The 21,863-nt window shown below is 45.2% G+C and overlaps 1 protein-coding gene across 1 annotated transcript in view; it reads right to left on the bottom strand.

Annotated features, from left to right (window-relative positions):
- Positions 1-21,863, bottom strand: part of patj (PATJ crumbs cell polarity complex component) — a 414,550-nt gene that overhangs the window by 312,192 nt on the left and 80,495 nt on the right. Inside the window, exon 17 of the mRNA XM_034001483.3 lies at positions 14,137-14,322. Coding sequence (XP_033857374.3) covers positions 14,137-14,322 — 186 coding nt within the window. The remainder of the gene's footprint in view (positions 1-14,136; positions 14,323-21,863) is intronic.

The following is a 21,863-nucleotide window of genomic DNA, read 5'->3' as shown; positions in this document are numbered from 1 at the left end:
CACCTTGCTGTTTGTGCACTGCATTTTAAAAAGAAGCCTGTCTCAGCACCTTGCAGTTCGTGCACTGCATTTTAAAGCTGTTTGGTATGTTGCAAAATGTCATTTATTTTAATTTATTTATTGCATTTATATAGAGTATCGCTAAGCACTGTACAGTACAAACCACAATACATTTGTATATAACATGTCACACATACAACTGCCACAGTCAGACCATTTAAATAACAGTATACACCTAATACAAAAGCAGCAATTTTAAAAGTTACATTAAAACCCACTAAGTTAAGAAAGCCATTTTATAAAAGTGTGTTTTTAGTCTTGACTTGAAAACTGTAACAGTCCCAGCTTCCTGACAAACAAAGGCAGAGCATTCCAGAATTTAGGAGCTCTACAAGAAAAAGCCCTGCCTCCCGTGTTGCTTTTGTTGACCCTAGGAACAACCAGCAGCCCTGCATCCTGTGATCTCAGAGTGCAGATTGGTAGATACGGGGTCAGTAACTCCTGCAAATAACTAGGTGCTAATCCATTCAGGGCCTTGTTAGTTAAATCTTAAAATCAATTCCATACTGCAAAGGGAGCCGGTGTAAAGAGGCCAAAACAGGGGTAATATGTTCACTTTTCCTGGTTTTAGTCAGAATTCTAGCGGCGGTATTCTGAACAAGCTGCAAGCGGGATACCACATGTTTTGTGACACCAGAAAAATTGCATTAAAATAATCAATTCTAGATGAAACAAAGGCATGCATTAGTCTCTCTGCATCAGATACAGATATTATTGGTCTACGTTTGGCTATATTTCTCAAATGGTAAAAAGATACTTTAGTAACTTCTCTAATATGAGTCTCAAATGATAGATCAGGATCAAAGATGACCCCTCAAACTCTTAATTTCTAGTTACATTTTTGATGATAAACTGCAAGGGTCAAGCTCATGTAATCCCACATTTCCTTTTAGTTGGTTCTGTGATCCCAACAGCATAACCTCTGTTTCACAGGAATTCAACATTAGAAAATTCTGTGGCATCCAATGCTTGATGTCTGTGAGGCAAGTAGCTAATAACACCCAGGCAGAAGAAATTCCTGGCTTCAGGTACAAATATAGCTGAGTATCATCAGCATAGCAGTGGAATGCAACCACAACCGAACGATTCACAATGACATCACAAAATACCTGAAGCAGTAAGAATAACCCTGACAGATGTATAAAACATGCATTATAAATCCTCTTTCTTACAAAGTAATGTGTTAGATTGACAGACCCTGTAAGCAATCAGGATTTTACAGGATTTGTAATCCGTGCTTTCAATACCTTATGTGAAGAATAAAATATTGAGATGGATCTGTTGTCATTTATTTGGTGGAGGAGATGGAGGTCACTTATCTTTGAGGAGTCACCTGCAAGTAGATTTAATGAATACAGTCCCAAATGTGTGTAGTATAGACTAACTAACTAATAAATTAAAAGTCCCTGACTTCCACAGTGTGGTCAAACACACAATCCATTGGGCTTTTCTAAGTTGGAACAATCTCCCTCCCCACGGTCTGAAATCCACTGCTTAAAATGAGATGTAGCCAACACATTCATTCCATCAATCTTACCTGTCCTGTACTTCCAAGTCTCAGATGTACAGTTTTGAAAGAACCACATGTCATAGTCATTTTAAAATGACATCTGGTACCAAATTAAAGAAAGCTTAATTTACATGCTTTAGGTACAGGTAGTTCGTTATTATAGCAGCTGTGCTTTTAGTTAGTGCTCTTCAGACAGCACCTGTAGAACTCCTCTTTTTTTCCCTCTGGACACTTATCACTCTTCCTTAAATGCGCTTAACTTACTCTTATCTGCCCCCTATTTTTTTGCATTTAATCCTGTACTTTAGAGTACTGTAATTTGTCAAGTGTTATTTAATCTGTAGTATTTTGTATTTAATTAGATCCTGATGTAACTATCACTGACACTTATCTGCTCCGTTATTGAATCGTATTTTGTCATACTTGTACTTGCTAGAACCAATTGTATTTATCTTGCTCTTAATTGTATTATTACTTGTACTGTGATTCTTGAAATGTATTTTTGTTTACGACTGTAAGTCGCCCTGGATAAGGGCGTCTGCTAAGAAATAATAATATTGCTTGGTCATTTCACTTGGAGGGTGAAACTGTTCCAATCCATGTTATTAACCAGCCAGCAGCTTCCCCTATTGGCTGGCATGCCAGAAACATGCTTTGAGGTGCAATGACTCAGGAAGTGAGATTTCCTAAGAATAAGGCATGGAAACTGAGAATGTTCTTTAACCTAAAGTAGTGCCACATATTTTAAAATGAAAATATATGTGTTCCTTTCAAAACTACACATTTGAGACCATAAAACATGAACATGCTACATATAACAGAAGTGCAAAGCAGGATTCCTGGAGTCATTTTGTTTTAGGGCTTGATAAACAGCTGTACTGCTTGAACACGCTACAGCTTGAGGAGAATTTTACAAAGCCCTGTATCTATTTCTCTGCATTCCCAGTCTAATCTCAAGGTGGAAAACCAGCTGCTTTTCCCCCTCTGCGCACCCCCTACCTGCGGCTACATTCCCAGCATCCTCCCTGCTGCCCCTGGAAGCGGGACTTCTTGGGAAGAAAGCAGTGGGATCACGTTGATTGGAGGAAACAAGGCCCATCCTTATGAATTAGGTTTTAACCCTCCCAGCGTCAGCTCCTATTAGGATAATGGGGCCTGACAGATCAAAGTTTACACCTGCTCCCTGTTCTTTCCAGGAAACATACAAGCTATAACCCACTGACCTTAACTGAATGCACACTGTACCCTAGACTACAAAATTGGAGGGCATCTGGGTATTTTTTCATCTCTGTTACCATTAAAAGAGTAAGTAGCTTAAAATTACATTTTCTGGTTTTCTTTTCAGTTCAGGAGCTGCTCTTCAATTCTAGTTGCCTGCCACATGTAATGAAAGGGAGATCTACCAACGTGTCTTTATATCAGAAAACTCTAGAGCCATCTAGTTCACAGCTGTGTACTGCCAGCAGAATATAAGAAAAGTTAGGGAATGAGAAAAGGCCATTCGGCCCATCATGGCTCGTCGCTTGTTCGCACACCATTCTCCCCTACTGGGGATGAGCTACTTTAAAAGCACAGAATCTAGTCTTTTGCATTCATAACTGTGTAAAAAAGTGCTTCCTGTCTTCTGTTCTAAACATATTTTTACTCAGTTTCTACTCATGCCCTCTAGAAAGTAAAGTATTTATACAATTCCTGTGCTTGAATCTTCACTACCAGGTCAGTATGAATGTTGTCATTTTGCTCATTGGAAGTTGCTCATGGCAAAGTCCCTGTTTTTTGTTTACATTTTTTTTTCACATTCTGAATGCTTTGTAGATAAATGGCATCTCAATTCTGCAGGTTTAAGAGATTTGTTTGACAAAACCCGCTGACAAAACAAACTCGGATCCAGCAAATGTAAATGCATGCTGGTCCCTGCAACCGTTACCTTGTGTAGCATATTAATCTATCAATGTATAACGCAATTGCACTCAGAGTCGCCAACTTCGCTCTATGTACATACAAAAAACACTGGAATACAAAGACGAGGTGGGCGGGAAGCAATCTGAAAAATTAAAAACTGATTGGAGAGTGTGCAGGATGTTACTTACCACTTCTGGGGGGCTGTGATGAGTACATTAAACGGGATTGGTGGCGCACAGTTGATAGGATTTATAGCATTTTGGTTAAATATATCTACGTCAGAACAGACTGTACACATTATTTCCAGAAGCAGTGTTAATAGGGTCCTTATGTACCCTTTAAACCTGGCTGAATAAACTCACATCATAACATGGAGCTGAAATCGATCAATCACAATACGATACAGCTACAAATACAGCCTCTTTTTGTTTCACATTAAACTTCTGTTACTATATGCAGCTAATGTCTCTAAAACATATGGAAATAATAGGTATATTCCTATATCCCTGGCAACACTTTTTTTTAATTTGGTCATTCCAACCAAGTTAGGAATATTCAATGAACTGCGCTACTTTTATGTGGAATGAAAAGGCTGGGACAGCACGATTATGTTTTTTTTTTTTTTTCCTGAACAGTAAGAGTGAGCACAGATTACGTGAATGCTAGATGCATTTTTATAATGTTGGCTAAAGACAAATAAACAAATGTGCCTTCATAATGTGCAAGTTATTTAGGTAGTATTTGTTTTAAAAAGCTGTTTCAGTTAATGGTGGCTTTGGGGAGATGCTTGGTATTGCATCAAAGGGCGCTGTAATATATATTCATTAATAAACACACTTGTTATAAAAGAAAACACATAAAAGGGGAGAAATGCAGACTACATCCATATCTTATAATTATATATCACATGGTTAAATCCGTTTGTTGTGTTGCTTCGTAATACATATTGTATAGTTGCACAACACGTGATTGTGTAGAAATGGGTTTTTGCAAGAACTGTGTAACCGAATTATGGGAGTTGTTTGCAGACCACTGGAGTTTACTCATGGACCACTGGTTGGGAACCACTGCTCTAGGGCATTGTATAATCTTATAAATCTCTCAACCTATATTCCACGCTTTTTCCAATACAGCCTAAAATTCTATGTGTCTTTTTAATTGCCTCACCACATTGGCAAGCCACTTTTAATGATGACTCCACTACAACCCCGGGATCCTTTTCAAAGCCCTTGTCCCCTATTTCCATCCCGTTCATTTTCTACTTATAACATGTAGTTTTACACCCAATATGCAAAAGTTTATATTTCTTAACATTGCAGACACATCAGAAAGAGGATGCTGTGCATCTGCTCAGACACATCAGAAAGAGGATGCTGTGCATCTGCTCAGACACATCAGAAAGAGGATGCTGTGCAGTGGCTCTGGGATTGCATCTGCTCAGACACATCAGAAAGAGGATGCTGTGCATCTGCTCAGACACATCAGAAAGAGGATGCTGTGCATCTGCTCAGACACATCAGAAAGAGGATGCTGTGCATCTGCTCAGACACATCAGAAAGAGGATGCTGTGCATCTGCTCAGACACATCAGAAAGAGGATGCTGTGCAGTGGCTCTGGGATTGCATCTGCTCAGACACATCAGAAAGAGGATGCTGTGCATCTGCTCAGACACATCAGAAAGAGGATGCTGTGCAGTGGCTCTGGGATTGCATCTGCTCAGACACATCAGAAAGAGGATGCTGTGCATCTGCTCAGACACATCAGAAAGATGATGCTGTGCATTTACTCAGACACATCAGAAAGAGGATGCTGTGCATTTGCTCAGACACATCAGAAAGAGGATGCTGTGCAGTGGCTCTGGGATTGCATCTGCTCAGACACATCAGAAAGAGGATGCTGTGCATCTGCTCAGACACATCAGAAAGAGGATGCTGTGCATCTGCTCAGACACATCAGAAAGAGGATGCTGTGCAGTGGCTCTGGGATTGCATCTGCTCAGACACATCAGAAAGAGGATGCTGTGCATCTGCTCAGACACATCAGAAAGAGGATGCTGTGCAGTGGCTCTGGGATTGCATCTGCTCAGACACATCAGAAAGAGGATGCTGTGCATCTGCTCAGACATATCAGAAAGAGGATGCTGTGCATCTGCTCAGACACATCAGAAAGAGGATGCTGTGCAGTGGCTCTGGGATTGCATCTGCTCAGACACATCAGAAAGAGGATGCTGTGCATCTGCTCAGACACATCAGAAAGAGGATGCTGTGCATTTGCTCAGACACATCAGAAAGAGGATGCTGTGCATTTGCTCAGACACATCAGAAAGAGGATGCTGTGCAGTGGCTCTGGGATTGCATCTGCTCAGACACATCAGAAAGAGGATGCTGTGCATCTGCTCAGACACATCAGAAAGAGGATGCTGTGCATCTGCTCAGACACATCAGAAAGAGGATGCTGTGCATTTGCTCAGACACATCAGAAAGAGGATGCTGTGCATTTGCTCAGACACATCAGAAAGAGGATGCTGTGCAGTGGCTCTGGGATTGCATCTGCTCAGACACATCAGAAAGAGGATGCTGTGCATCTGCTCAGACACATCAGAAAGAGGATGCTGTGCATCTGCTCAGACACATCAGAAAGAGGATGCTGTGCAGTGGCTCTGGGATTGCATCTGCTCAGACACATCAGAAAGAGGATGCTGTGCATCTGCTCAGACACATCAGAAAGAGGATGCTGTGCAGTGGCTCTGGGATTGCATCTGCTCAGACACATCAGAAAGAGGATGCTGTGCATCTGCTCAGACACATCAGAAAGAGGATGCTGTGCAGTGGCTCTGGGATTGCATCTGCTCAGACACATCAGAAAGAGGATGCTGTGCATCTGCTCAGACACATCAGAAAGAGGATGCTGTGCATTTGCTCAGACACATCAGAAAGAGGATGCTGTGCATCTGCTCAGACACATCAGAAAGAGGATGCTGTGCAGCGGCTCTGGGATTGCATCTGCTCAGACACATCAGAAAGAGGATGCTGTGCATCTGCTCAGACACATCAGAAAGAGGATGCTGTGCACCTGCTCAGGCACATCATGCAATCCCAGAGCGGAGCATGCAGCACAAAAACAAACAAAGGCAGACAGGCTTCCCAGCGACAGCGTGTGGAAGCGACATCGTGTGAGAAGTACAAGTACAACGCAGTTAGAAGCAGTTTGAAAGCAGGTTCACAGTTGCAGAAGCTACACTGAACTAAAAAAAAAAAAAGGTCTTCAAGCCAGTAATCTGTGACAACTGCATGTTGTGGGAAATCCCAGAAAACCCAAGAGAGCTCAACCAAGTTTGTGTAAAGTGCCACACGATCCAGGACTTGCTTCAGCGATTAAGCCTGCTAGAAAAGGAGCTGGAGGAAATGAGACAGCAACAGGAGCTTGAGGAGCTGACACACCCACGATTCATGGAAGTCTGCACCCCTAGCAGACTGAAAGCCACCAGGGACTTGGAAGAGAGTCGAAACAGCTGGGTTCAAATAGGCAGAAGGAGGGAAAAAAAGAAACTTCATCAAACACAACCACCAGAAATCCAGACAGCCAACAAATCTGAGCCACTTCAACATTTAGATGACCAAAACCAACATCAAGAGAATGAAAGAAACAACATCCAGGACCCTATAAACAGTGCTGGCCAGGCAGCAAAAAGAAGGGAGGTCATGATTGTTGGGGACTCCATACTGAGAAACACATCAAGTTCAGTTCGCAGTTTGGACCCCCTTACTACAACAGTGTGCTGCCTTCCAGGAGCCTCTGTCAAGCACATCACTGAGAATGTGGACAGGCTCCTAGAACGAACAGGAGACGACCCGGTAGTAGTCGTCCACATTGGTATAAACAAGACAGGCCAAGATCCCTGCAAAACAAATTCAGAGAGCTAGGGAGGAAATTAAAAGCCAAGACCAAAACTGTGGTATTTTCTGGGATACTGCCGGCGCCTTGCAAAGGACCATATGGACAGCTGGAAATACAAAATCAAAATGCATGGCTGAAATCGTGGTGCACACAGGAAAGCTTCACCTTTCTTGAACATTGGAGCACTTTCTACAACAAGGACTATCTATACAGGTGGGACGGACTGCACTTAAACATAAAGGGAACCAATCTACTCGGAGAAAGGATCCTTCAGGCGGTCCAGAAGCATTTAAACTAGAAAGGAAGGGGGGAGAAAACAAAAAAACAGAAGGGAGACCACATCAAAACAATGGCAACAACTCAGGTAAGACCACTATTAAATGTATTTATCTTAATGCTAGAAGTCTCAGAAATAAAATGTTAGAACTTGAAGCTACTGCACTAACAAGTAACTACGATGTGATAGGTGTTACAGAAACTTGGTTGTCTGAGAGTGATGGAGATGAATATAATATTAGTGGGTACACACTGTATAGCAAAGACAGGCAGGACAGAAGAGGCGGAGGGGTAGCGCTATACGTAAGAAATAGTCTTGAAGCCCAGGTGTTAAATCAGGACAAAGAAAACAATGCAGAATCAATATGGGTCAGAATAATGGACACAAATTCAAAGGGCATAATAATAGGAGCATGCTATAGACCGCCAAATTCAGACGCTGAGCAAAATAATCTGTTGTACAATGACATTCGAAATGCGTGTAGAAAAGGAGAAGCCATACTAATGGGGGATTTCAACTTCCCCTGTATAAAATGGGAAAACCCGATGGGGGGCACGACGGACGAAATTGAAATGGTGGAAATGACAAATGACTGCTTCCTAACGCAATCTGTCAAGGCACCGACTAGAGGGGAGGCATGCCTTGACTTAGTCTTTTCAAATAATGAAGACAGAATAACTAAAACAGAGGTCAGAGAGCCATTGCCAAACTCAGACCACAACATGGTCTCATTTGAAATATTTTTTAAAACCCCAAAAGTAATGACTAAAGCTAAGGTTTACAATTTTAGAAAAGCAAACTACGAAGGTATGAAACAGAGACTAAAAGAAGTAGATTGGAGTAAAATAGAGAAAACATCCACAGAAAAAGGGTGGCTGTTTTTTAAAAATGTAGTACTAGAGGCACAAAACAATTACATCCCAAAAGTAGACAAATCTAAATCTAAAACAAAATGGCCAAAATGGTTTAATAGATCAATTAAAAAAAATATTCAGCGAAAAAAGGCACTTTACAGAGTGTTTAAAAGGGACCAAAAACAAAGCACACAGAAAGAGTACTTGGAACTGCAAACACAAGTCAAAAAGGAAGTTACAAAGGCCAAGAGAGAGATAGAAATCAATATTGCTAAGGGGGCTAAAACCAATTCCAAAATGTTTTTCCAATATTATAAACAGCAAGAGAACATTCAAAGAGGAGGTTAAATGTCTAAGAGACACAAATGGCAAAATCATAGATGAAGAAAAAAAAACAGCAAATATATTAAATGATTACTTTTCACAGGTTTTTACAAAGGAGGAAACGGACAACATGCCCCACATGTCGACCTGTTCCTATCCAATTTTAAATAACTTTAGCATAACAGATGCAGAAGTGTTAAAGGGACTAGGAGCTCTTAAAATAAACAAATCCCCTGGGCCAAATGAGATCCTCCCAATAGTACTCAAAGAAATGAAAGAAGTTATTTACAAACCGCTAACCAAGATCATGCAACAGTCTCTTGACACAGGGGTTGTACCGACAGACTGGAAAATAGCAAACGTAATACCGATCCACAAAAAGGGAGACAAAACCGAACCAGGTAACTACAGACCAGTAAGCCTGACTTCTATTATATGTAATATGGAGGAGAAACCTCAAAATGGAGTGAGGTAACCAGTGGTGTACCACAGGGATCAGTATTAGGTCCTCTGCTATTCCTAATCTACATTAATGATTTAGATTCTGGTATAGTAAGCAAACTCGTTAAATTTGCAGACGACACAAAAATAGGAGGAGTGGCAAACACTGTTGAAGCAGCAAAGGTCATTCAAAATGATCTAGACAGCATTCAGAATTGGGCAGACACATGGCAAATGAAATTTATTAGAGAAAAGTGTAAAGTATTGCATGCGGGCAATAAAAATGTGCATTATAAATATCATATGGGAGATAGTGAAATTGAAGAAGGGAACTATGAAAAAGACCTAGGAGTTTATGTTGACTCAGAAATGTCTTCATCTAGACAATGTGGGGAAGCTATAAAAAAGGCTAACAAGATGCTCGGATATATTGTGAGAAGTGTTGAATTTAAATCAAGGGAAGTAATGTTAAAACTCTACAATGCATTAGTAAGACCTCACCTAGAATATTGTGTTCAGTTCTGGTCACCTCGTTACTAAAAGGATATTGCTGCTCTAGAAAGAGTGCAAAGAAGAGCAACCAGAATTATCCCGGGTTTAAAAGGCATGTCATATGCAGACAGGCTAAAAGAATTGAATCTATTCAGTCTTGAACAAAGAAGACTACGCGGCGATCTGATTCAAACATTCAAAATTCTAAAAGGTATAGACAATGTCAACCCGGGGGACTTCTTTGACTTGAAAAAAGAAAAAAGGACCAGGGGTCATAAATGGAAATTAGATAAAGGGGCATTCAGTACAGAAAATAGGAGGCACTTTTTTACACAGAGAATTGTGAGGGTCTGGAACCAACTCCCTAGTAATGTTGTTGAAGCTGACACCCTGGGATCCTTCAAGAAGCTGCTTGATGAGATTCTGGGATCAATAAGCTTCTAACAACCAAACGAGCAAGATGGGCTGAATGGCCTCCTCTCGTTTGTAAACTTTCTTATGTTCTTATGTTCTTATCAGAAAGAGGATGCTGTGCATCTGCTCAGACACATCAGAAAGAGGAAGCTGTGCAGCGGCTCTGGGATTGCATCAGCTCAGACACACTCCACTCCCTACACTCCACATTTATTAGAAACATGATTTCAGAGAAATCCTTGTGCTGTCAGACACAGACAAAAGGAAATGTCACACACTGCACTCACATCATCCACAGGAGAAAATTATATGCAAATCTAAACCCACAAAAAATTAACAACGAAATACAACAAAAATACCATTAAAATCAAACCAGTAAAAAAAAGAAAAAAAAAACGCCCTGCAACTGTCCAAGATGTAAAGTGAATGCTACAATCAGGAAAGAAGTAGCCGTTATGCCTTCACACTAATTACACCGTTGTAACAATTTTTTATTTATTTTTTTGTTCTGGGTAGTAAGTGTTATTTCCTAATTGCTTATGCCTCAAAAGTATAGAATATGGCTATTATTCCCTACAAACTTTGCTTTTGTGACCAGGGACAGTGATATTTTGAAATGTACCTATTTTCCAGAACATTCCAGGTAGATTCAGTGCTGAGTAAACTTGGAGTAACTTCTAGAACTTTCTACAACTTTCCAGTAATATAAATAGTAGTATAAATACAGGGGCCTTAAGCCCATCAGTTCAGTTTAGTTCCAGCTGCCTAAGTGGATACATATCTGCATTTTTCTGAGATGGCATCAAGGTCATAGGAGACTTCACTTCTCTGTGGGAGGAACAACGTCAAGTGGGAGGCCACTGGTGGACCCCGCAGAAGGTGCTGATGCCACCACTGCACATCAAATTGGGCCTTATGAAACAATTTGTCAGAGCTCTAGATAAGGAGTCGGCAAGTCGGCAGCCTTCAAGTACCTTCAAGACTTCTTCCCTAAGCTGTCTGAGGCAAAGGTCAAAGCCGGTGTCTTCGTCGGACCACAGATAAAGAAGATCCTGGAGTGCAATGAATTCCCCAAGAAGCTCACTAGTAAGGAGAAAGCGGCTTGGAACAGCTTTGTCGCAGGGGTTCGGGGCTTCCTGGGCAATCACAAGGCCGAAAACTATGTGGAGCTGGTTGAGACTCTGGTGAAGAACTACGGCACAATGGGCTGTAGGATGTCCCTCAAAGTCCATATCCTTGATGCTCATCTTGATAAATTCAAGGAGAACATGGGAGCGTACTCGGAGGAGCAAGGCGAGCGCTTCCACCAGGATATACTGGACTTTGAACGCCGCTACCAAGGCCAGTATAACGAGAACATGATGGGAGACTACATTTGGGGGCTGATTCGTGAAAGTGATTTACAGTATAATCGTAAATCTCGAAAAACTACTCACTTCTAAATCTTTTGTAGTCATTTTTGTATTACTTTAGTATAAATACATGTTAATTTGGATTCATATGTTGTTTTTTTCTGACTTTATGTGAACGAAAAGACACAAATTCGCCCGTTTTCTCATTGGAAATAGGTAAATTTCAAAATATCACTGTCCTGGTCACAAAAGCAAAGTTTGTGGGGAATAATAGCCATTTTCTATACTTTTGAGGCATAAGCAATTAGGAAATAACACTTACTACCCAGGAACAAAAAGTGTGTTACATAGTGTTATCTTTTCCACAGGTTAATCAGAGTACTTTTGCCAAAACCATAGCATAAGGTAGTTATTAAAAAAAAAAAAACTTTGACAGGACATAGTATGACCCAGCTTCCCTTAGTAACAATAATACATTGTGTTTCTTTGGGTTAGTGCATGAATAATAAATGAACGCTACATTACATGTAGAGGCCTGGGAGGCAATCAGAGGGGTTGGATCCCCAGAAGGACTGCAGCATCTTATTCAGGAAGTGAATTACTTGCTGTTTCTCTCTGATGCAAATGACATGTTCCACTTTGTGTGTTTTTTAAATTGTTATATGTGGTTGGTTCATTCCCCAGCAGATTTACCTGTAAAGATCATCAAATGCTATGTAAATACACTGTGGAGCCAGCTGCAGTTGTAGAACAGGTTATCTCACTCTTGATTTTACTCAACCAGCCCGGTGCGAAGGCATTGAGAAACTGGGGTACATTGTGACCTTGCATATGTTCTGTGTCTGGAATGACATCATAACTCATGCCAAGAAATTAATTTGTGTTCAGATAAGCACGCAGGAAGCACCCTTCAAAGTTCAGCTTCACACACGACAGGCACTGAGAGCGAGACAAGGTACCTGAATTCTCTCCGTGCCCGAGTGATCTCCCAGAGAATTAGGTAACTGATCTTTATCCGATTTCTGTTTAAAAAAAGATTATTCTGGTTGATCAATACGGACAACACAGGAAACAGCAAAGATAAATCAACACAACGTTTACAGGGTGTTCTGTAACAAATGCAGCTACCTTTCAAGACAGCCTACTGCAATCTCTACAACTTGGATTGAAACACAAGCCTTTAAATATGACCAAGCGGGACTGAACATAAATGGTGACAATAAGGAGTTGACTATCAGGAGTTTACTAATAACCTGGCAAAAAAGCATTAAAACAATAAATATATTCTTCTGTGTTGAAATATAGCACTGGATATTGCATGGTTCATTACTAAAATGTATTACACTGAACATGTAAACACATTGTAAGCATTAAAAACATAAGACAGCTGTATGTAACGGGCAGTGTTGAGTGATGCCCTGTTATTATGGATTCTGCCCTGTTGGTGAGATGAGGTTAAAAGCTCTAAAACCACAACTGCAGTCAAGCCTGGCTCTGTTGCATAGTGATTAAGGTGCGTTCACACCCAGCTTGCACAGTGTGTGGTATCACACCCAGCTTGCACAGTGTGTGGTATCACACCCAGCTTGCACAGTGTGCGTGGAATCACACCAGCTTGCAGTGTGCGTGGAATCACACCCAGCTTGCACAGTGTGCGTGGAATCACACCCAGCTTGCAGTGTGCGTGGAATCACACCCAGCTTGCACAGTGTGCGTGGAATCACACCCAGCTTGCACAGTGTGCGTGGAATCACACCCAGCTTGCACAGTGTGCGTGGAATCACACCCAGCTTGCACAGTGTGCGTGGAATCACACCCAGCTTGCAGTGTGCGTGGAATCACACCCAGCTTGCACAGTGTGTGTGGAATCACACCCAGCTTGCACAGTGTGCGTGGAATCACACCCAGCTTGCAGTGTGCATGGAATCACACCCAGCTTGCACAGTGTGCGTGGAATCACACCCAGCTTGCAGTGTGCGTGGAATCACACCCAGCTTGCAGTGTGCATGGAATCACACCCAGCTTGCAGTGTGCGTGGAATCACACCCAGCTTGCACAGTGTGTGTGGAATCACACCCAGCTTGCACAGTGTGTGTGGAATCACACCCAGCTTGCACAGTGTGCGTGGAATCACACCCAGCTTGCACAGTGTGCGTGGAATCACACCCAGCTTGCACAGTGTGCATGGAATCACACTCAGCTTGCAGTTTGCGTGGAATCACACCCAGCTTGCAGTGTGTGTGGTATCACACCCAGCTTGCACAGTGTGTGGAATCACACCCAGCTTGCAGTGTGCGTGGAATCACACCCAGCTTGCACAAGTGTGCGTGGAATCACACCCAGCTTGCACAGTGTGCGTGGAATCACACCCAGCTTGCACAGTGTGCGTGGAATCACACCCAGCTTGCACAGTGTGTGGAATCACACCCAGCTTGCAGTGTTGGAAATCAGTTCAATGTGATTCATACTGACCGGAGTGTGATAATAACAAAATTGATATCAGCAAACTTTCCTCATTGACTCCATTTATATTCTGGGCAGGACATTTCATTGGGGTGATACTAAGTGGAGGGTGACATTATTGGTAAAATGTAACTTATGCTGGGAGAGTACCTGATAATCGAGAATGCTGAAGCCCAGGCTTTGGGAGCCCTTTTCCAGTTCCACCACATTGACCTCCGGTGACCAGAGAGCCAGCTCCCCACCTTCTCCCTCCCCCTCCTCCTCCTCCTCCTCCTCCTCCTCCTGCTGCTCCTCCTCCTCCTCCTCCTCCTCCTCCTCCTCTGGGATTCCATCCACCTGGCAAAGAGAAGCACATGATTACAGGGGCTGTACAGAACTGTTTAATGCTTGGAACATATAGGCCCATTCTCAGGAGTGTAACGTCTTTGCATATCTGTAAACACACAAAGACCACATAGCTTTAAACAGGCACTGGATCTTACTTCTATAAAGACACGTTGTGGCAACTAAAACTGAATACCAGCTCCTAAACTTAGGTTAAAGCACTTTCACACTGATTTGCCAAAACAAAATGTTTTTGAGATTCGGCCCAATACCAAATTCATCTCAAAAGATTCGGCCGATTACCGAACCTACAAAAACTGTCAAGAAAAACTGAAGGAAACTGTTGAAAGAAAAACAGACTGGCAGCTACTAACAAGGGACGCGCACAATCTATTGTTTTGAGCCTTTTAGTTCATAGCATTTTTTTTACCGAATGGAAATATATCCCTGAATAACATTTCAGTTTGAAACTTACACAATTTACCGCTAGCCCCCTCCCCCACAATAGAAACGTAAAAATACAGAACTGTTTACTTTACCTTTACAAGAAAGGAGAGCTGCATCTTTGCCATAACCCACTATTTTCTTTAATGACGTTTCAACCTGTGTCAACTGATCTGAGAGTAGGGCTGCCAACAGGCTCCAGAATCTCGGGACACTTTAAGGCAGGTCAGGTTGTGTAACTCACCTCTCTAACCTGCAATGTATTCAGTAAAGTGAGTGTGAATTGTGCGAACTGTCGCTAAATCAATTGAATTGTTTTACTTAGTTGTTACCAAAAGCACACACATGCCTGCAAGGATCATTTCCATCAATCAGACCTATACAGCAGCTGATTGGCTTACTGGGTCTCTGACTGGGCGGGACTGTGTGAAGTAAGAAATATTAAACAAATAGAAACTTTACCTGCTGTCAGGTTAAATGAAAGAGTGCATGTGAGTGCAAAGCTATAATAATGGTGTTGCACTATTTTGATAGATATTGTTTACTTTATAAAAAAAATTCAAGCAATACAGTTAATAATTGTTACGAGGCTCTCCAGATAGAAACGCCACCACAATTAAACAATCAAATACATTTACTAAACTGCTCAAGCTATTCACACTCTCTTTACATGTCGAATACATTGCAGTTTAGAGAGGCGAGTTAAAAAACCTGACCTGCTTTAAAGTGTCCCGAGATTCTGGAGCCTGTTGACAACCCTATCTGAGAGCTATGAGGAAAAAATTACCATGATGAGTGACCTGAATCTCCCTGCAAAATAAAACCCACATTGATTTAAATGCACCGTGTGTGTAACATATAAAATAGGCTACTAAATAGTTTTCAAAATATTTTAATAAAACACAGCAGTTCTCAAATGGTTCATTACTTTACTCCATGAAAAAAGTTTGATGTGACTGTGCTGTTGCATACGGGGGTATGTTTGCATTCAGCAGCTGCATGACGTTTTTGGTGCGTGCGCCACCAGTAGGGAGTTGAGAGCCGCGACAGAGTTCAAACGTGTTCTTGTTATTAAATACAAAAGTTACGTTCAATATCCATCCGAGTAGTTTCAATAAGAACCACTTCGAATTATTGTAAAATGATAATGGGACTCCTCTCCTCATTACCCCCACTCCTCTCCTCTACTCATTACATCCCCCAGTCTCTCCACTCCTCTCCTCATTACATCCCCCAGTCTCTCCACTCCTCTCATTACATCCTCATCTCTCCCCTCCTCTCTCCTCATTACATCTCCCAGTCTCTCCACTCCTCTCCTCATTACATCCTCGTCTCTCCCCTCCTCTCTCCTCATTACATCTCCCAGTCTCTCCATTCCTCTCCTCAGTACATCCTCGTCTCTCCCCTCCTCTCTACTCATCACATCCCGTCTCTTCACTCCTTTCCTCAACTCAGCACATCCTCCAGTCTCTCCACTCCACTCCTCTACTTAGTACCTCTCGCCCATTAACAGCCCAATCACAGCTCACCTTCCTAAATGATATAAACATATAGACACAAACTGTTTCACTCTGTAAAAGAGGGCACTAGTCGAAACGTTTGGTTCCCTTTCAAGTCGAAAATAACCATCAACATGAGATATTGCCGTCAGGCAGCACCGGTAGGCTGAGCTTTTATAGCAAAGCTGCCGATAGGCCCCCACGCCAGCTGCAGTGTAAGCCCGCCCCCCTGGGAGCTTACTTAACTGCGCGCGTGGGGATGCACTTCCTCTTTTGTCTTCAGCCTTGGTACGGTAGGTAATAGATAATAGAGCTTGTTAACTGATTGTACTCGATAAGCTTTACGCTTGAGAAGCTGGTTAATTACCCCTTCTCTGAGTTTATTTCAGTTATTGTGTTATTAGGATTATATATATTTCTTTAATATATTTTTCCTTTCGCTTTGCTTCGGCATCGCGTCTTCGTGGTCTCCCGTCTTCCTTTTCTTATTGTTATTATTGTAATATATAATTATATTATTATTATTTGGGTTTTTGTGTATATATATATTGTAATATATATTTTTTATTGTATATTGTTTGGGACGCGTGTTGCGTTGGCCTTAGGCCACGCGCATTTTTGCAGCCTCGGTCTTGCTTAGGCTAGACCGCGTGTGTGTGTGTGTGTGTGCGTGCAGCCTGCGTTGCAGTCTCCCCCCCCACCGCGGCGCGTTCTACCGCCACGTGGCTGCTATTGAGTATAGCCCCACTGTTTCACACTATACGTAGTGTCTGCTGCAGCGTCCAAACAAACAAACAAAAAAAAAAAAAAAAAAAGTTTTTTTCCCCATACAGTATAAGGAAGACGACCACCAAGTGCATTAACTGTTGCCCTTATAAGCAGCACAACACCTTGTCTTTCGAGACTCAGACACAGTACTAGAGCACATAGCGTCTCCGCTTTGCGGGAGTATAAGGAAGACGACCACCAAGTGCATTAACTGTTGCCCTTATAAGCAGCACAACACCTTGTCTTTCGAGACTCAGACACAGTACTAGAGCACATAGCGTCTCCGCTTTGCGGGTCAGCTGACGTGGATCGTCTGGTGCAGTACACGCGCTCCGGCGCTTTCGGTGTCAGCGCTTAGGCGCCTGGTGTAGCGCTTCGGCGCCTAGTGCTTGGGCTCAGTGCACGCAACGCACCTGTGCACGCACCTCGACGCTCGGTGCTCAGTGCCTCGGTGCACGCACCTCGACGCTCGGTGCTCGGTGCACGCACCTCGACGCTCGGTGCTCGGTGCACGCACCTCGACGCTCGGTGCTCGGTGCACGCACCTCGACGCTCGGTGCTCGGTGCCTCGGTGCACGCACCTCGACGCTCGGTGCTCGGTGCCTCGGTGCACGCACCTCGACGCTCGGTGCCTCGGTGCACGCACCTCGACGCTCGGTGCTCGGTGCCTCGGTGCACGCACCTCGACGCTCGGTGCTCGGTGCCTCGGTGCACGCACCTCGACGCTCGGTGCTCGGTGCCTCGGTGCACGCACCTCGACGCTCGGTGCTCGGTGCACGCACCTCGACGCTTGGTGCTCGGTGCCTCGGTGCACGCACCTCGACGCTCGGTGCTCGGTGCACGCACCTCGACGCTCGGTGCTCGGTGCCTCGGTGCACGCACCTCGACGCTCGGTGCTCGGTGCCTCGGTGCACGCACCTCGACGCTCGGTGCTCGGTGCCTCGGTGCACGCACCTCGACGCTCGGTGCTCGGTGCCTCGGTGCACGCACCTCGACGCTCGGTGCTCGGTGCCTCGGTGCACGCACCTCGACGCTCGGTGCTCGGTGCCTCGGTGCACGCACCTCGACGCTCGGCGCTCGGTGCACGCGCCTCGACGCTCGGTGCTCGGTGCCTTGGTGCACGCACCTCGACGCTCGGTGCCTCGGTGCACGTACCTCGACGCTCGGTGCCTCGGTGCCTCGGTGCACGCACCTCGACGCTCGGTGCTCGGTGCACGCACCTCGACGCTCGGTGCCTTAGTGCACGCACTTGACGATTGTCTTTCAGTGCTTGGTGCACGCGCCTCAACGCACCTTAAAGCTGTTCGCTTGGTGCTCAGTGCTTAACGCTCGGCGCTCCTATTACTGGCACGGTACGCTTCGGCATACAACGTGCTGCACCATGTCATTTCACCGTTGTGTCACCTGTGGGACGAAGTTACCGGCTAATGACCCGCATGAGGACTGCGTGTCCTGTCTGGGGCCGGAGCATGCGGCATCTGCTTTGGCAGACAAGGCCTTTTGCACGTTATGTGCAAGCTTTCAGACGCGCACTCTGCGTCGTAGGGCGAGGAGAGCAGTCGGGGATCGCTCCCCTTCATCTGGGTCGTCACACACCCTTTCCGCCCCGCAGCCTTCTTTGGCTTCCCCGCCAGCGAAGCTGCCTTTTTCCAGGAGTTCGCCTTCCCAGGTTACCCCTGGTCAACGATCTCCTGACGTTAGGCGTAAGAGAGACCGCTCCCACAGCCTTTCTGTAAGGCGAGGCCCTTCTCCTCGCGGCGAACGCCCCCGTCAGATCTCGAGATCCCGCTCTAGATCGCCCCGAAGGAGAGGACGTTCCCGTTCTCCTCGTCGCGACAGGCGAGGTGGTGTAACTGAACTTACTAATAAGATGTCTCAGTTTATGGACCTTATGATGGGGCAGCAATCGCTGCTCATGTCCCTGGCCACAGCTCGGGCCGCAGAGGAGCCAGTCAGACCGGCTGTCAACCAGCCGATCATCCTACCACAACCCCTGTCCGTTCCAGTTGCGCAACAGGACGCATGGGACGTGGATGCTATCTCTCGAGATGCATCAGAGGGTGAGCCTCTCCACGGAGAGGATAGTGTGGAGGCAGAGCTCACGTCCCACCACTCAGAGTCTAAGATGGAGGTAGGCGTGGATGACTCTTTATGGTCCCTAGTAGAGCGGGCGACTCGCCACCTGGGCTTAGAATGGCCTGCCACTGAAGAACCTAGGCGCTCTCTTTTTGAGTCGCCTTTGGCACAGGGCCAGCAGTCTAGGACGCTTCCGGCCTTCCCAGACTTTGTTAAGGAGGTGCAGTCCACTTGGGGGACTCCAGCCTCCGCCCCGGCAACCTTGCGTAAGGCGGCTGCCTTTACCATGCAAGGTGCGAGTGAAGCGGGTCTGGCGTCATTTCCGCCAGTTGGCGCTGCGTTCGCAGCGTTGGTGAAGTCACCAACACTCTCTGGGTTGGTGAAAGACCCCACCTGTCCTAACAAGCAGTGCAGGATCACTGAGGTGCACCTCAAGAGGGGCTATTCGGCGGCTACAGAGGCAGTTAGGCTGTCCAATCTGGCCAGCCTCCTCTCAGTTTATCAGGCTGCGCTAATAAAGGATCTCCCAGACTACCCTTCGGTGTCTCCGAGAGCGGAGTTAGGGCTAGTTGCCCAGCTGCTGGTCAAGCTAGCCCAGCTTAACGCGCGGGCCCAGGGCAGGAGCATCGCGTCTCTGGTGGTGGCCAGACGACAGCTCTGGCTCTCGCAGGCGAGAGTCCAGGAGCATGACAAAGCTCCCTTGTTGGATGCCCCAATTACACCGGGGCACACATTTGGCCCAGCGGTGGAAGAGATGCTGCAAAGCTCAGCTAAGGCTAGAGAGGCATCACAGCAGTTGGCTACGATATGGCCGCGTAGGCCTTTCCAGGTCAAACGCCCACAAGAACATCAGTGGCGTAGAACACCACCGCAACACCAGCCGCGTCCAGGGGGTACTAAGACCTCCCCGGCGGATACAGCAGCGCGTGGCCAAATCCCAAGGGGACGACCGCAGCGCACAGGGTGGCGACCTAGAGGAGGTAGCAGACCACGCCCTCGTGGCGCTGGCCAGGCCCCTCGTGAGCGAGCGAAGCCTAAGCAGCCCTGAGAAAACCAGGCAGCCATTAACCCAACCCTATACTGTTCCACAGCTTCTGTTTTGGCAACAATGCACCAGCGATATCTGGGTGCGCAAAACTATACTCACCGGGTACACCCTTCAGTTCCGGTTAAACCCCCCCCCCCTTCAGGGGGGTGGTGGTAACTGTGGTGAAGGACGTGGTTCAGTCCTCAGCTCTGAATGTGGAAATACAGGCATTGCTCAGGAAGCGTGCCATTCAACTAGTAGACCCTGCTCTGACCGACCAGGGGTTCTACTCCAAATACTTCCTTGTGCCAAAGAAGGACGGCGGGCTCCGCCCTATTCTAGACCTGCGTGTACTGAACAAATACCTATGGGTGTTGTCGTTCAAGATGCTCACGCACAGGCACATTGTCCAGTCTGTCCGGCAGGGCGACTGGTTTACCACCATAGATCTGACAGATGCGTACTTTCACGTTCCCATCTGTCCGGGTCACAGGAAGTATCTACGATTCGCATTCCAGAGCAGGGTCTACAAGTTTTGCGTCCTGCCATTCGGCCTGTCTCTAGCTCCTCGAACCTTTTCGAAGTGTATGGACGCCATTTTAGCTCCTTTGCGGGCTCAAGGCGTCCGACTGCTGAACTATCTACTCATCACATCCCTGTCTCTTCACTCCTTTCCTCAACTCAGCACATCCTCCAGTCTCTCCACTCCACTCCTCTACTTAGTACCTCTCGCCCATTAACAGCCCAATCACAGCTCACCTTCCTAAATGATATAAACATATAGACACAAACTGTTTCACTCTGTAAAAGAGGGCACTAGTCGAAACGTTTGGTTCCCTTTCAAGTCGAAAATAACCATCAACATGAGATATTGCCGTCAGGCAGCACCGGTAGGCTGAGCTTTTATAGCAAAGCTGCCGATAGGCCCCCACGCCAGCTGCAGTGTAAGCCCGCCCCCCTGGGAGCTTACTTAACTGCGCGCGTGGGGATGCACTTCCTCTTTTGTCTTCAGCCTTGGTACGGTAGGTAATAGATAATAGAGCTTGTTAACTGATTGTACTCGATAAGCTTTACGCTTGAGAAGCTGGTTAATTACCCCTTCTCTGAGTTTATTTCAGTTATTGTGTTATTAGGATTATATATATTTCTTTAATATATTTTTCCTTTCGCTTTGCTTCGGCATCGCGTCTTCGTGGTCTCCCGTCTTCCTTTTCTTATTGTTATTATTGTAATATATAATTATATTATTATTATTTGGGTTTTTGTGTATATATATATTGTAATATATATTTTTTATTGTATATTGTTTGGGACGCGTGTTGCGTTGGCCTTAGGCCACGCGCATTTTTGCAGCCTCGGTCTTGCTTAGGCTAGACCGCGTGTGTGTGTGTGTGTGTGCGTGCAGCCTGCGTTGCAGTCTCCCCCCCCACCGCGGCGCGTTCTACCGCCACGTGGCTGCTATTGAGTATAGCCCCACTGTTTTACACTATACGTAGTGTCTGCTGCAGCGTCCAAACAAACAAACAAACAAAAAAAAAAAAAAAGTTTTTTTCCCCATACAGTATAAGGAAGACGACCACCAAGTGCATTAACTGTTGCCCTTATAAGCAGCACAACACCTTGTCTTTCGAGACTCAGACACAGTACTAGAGCACATAGCGTCTCCGCTTTGCGGGTCAGCTGACGTGGATCGTCTGGTGCAGTACACGCGCTCCGGCGCTTTCGGTGTCAGCGCTTAG

The sequence above is a fragment of the Acipenser ruthenus genome, chromosome 10, assembly GCF_902713425.1.
Source record: "Acipenser ruthenus chromosome 10, fAciRut3.2 maternal haplotype, whole genome shotgun sequence".
Lineage (NCBI taxonomy): Eukaryota > Metazoa > Chordata > Actinopteri > Acipenseriformes > Acipenseridae > Acipenser > Acipenser ruthenus.
Note: the sequence above shows the minus strand (reverse complement) of the source record. Positions and strands in the feature narration are given on the sequence as shown.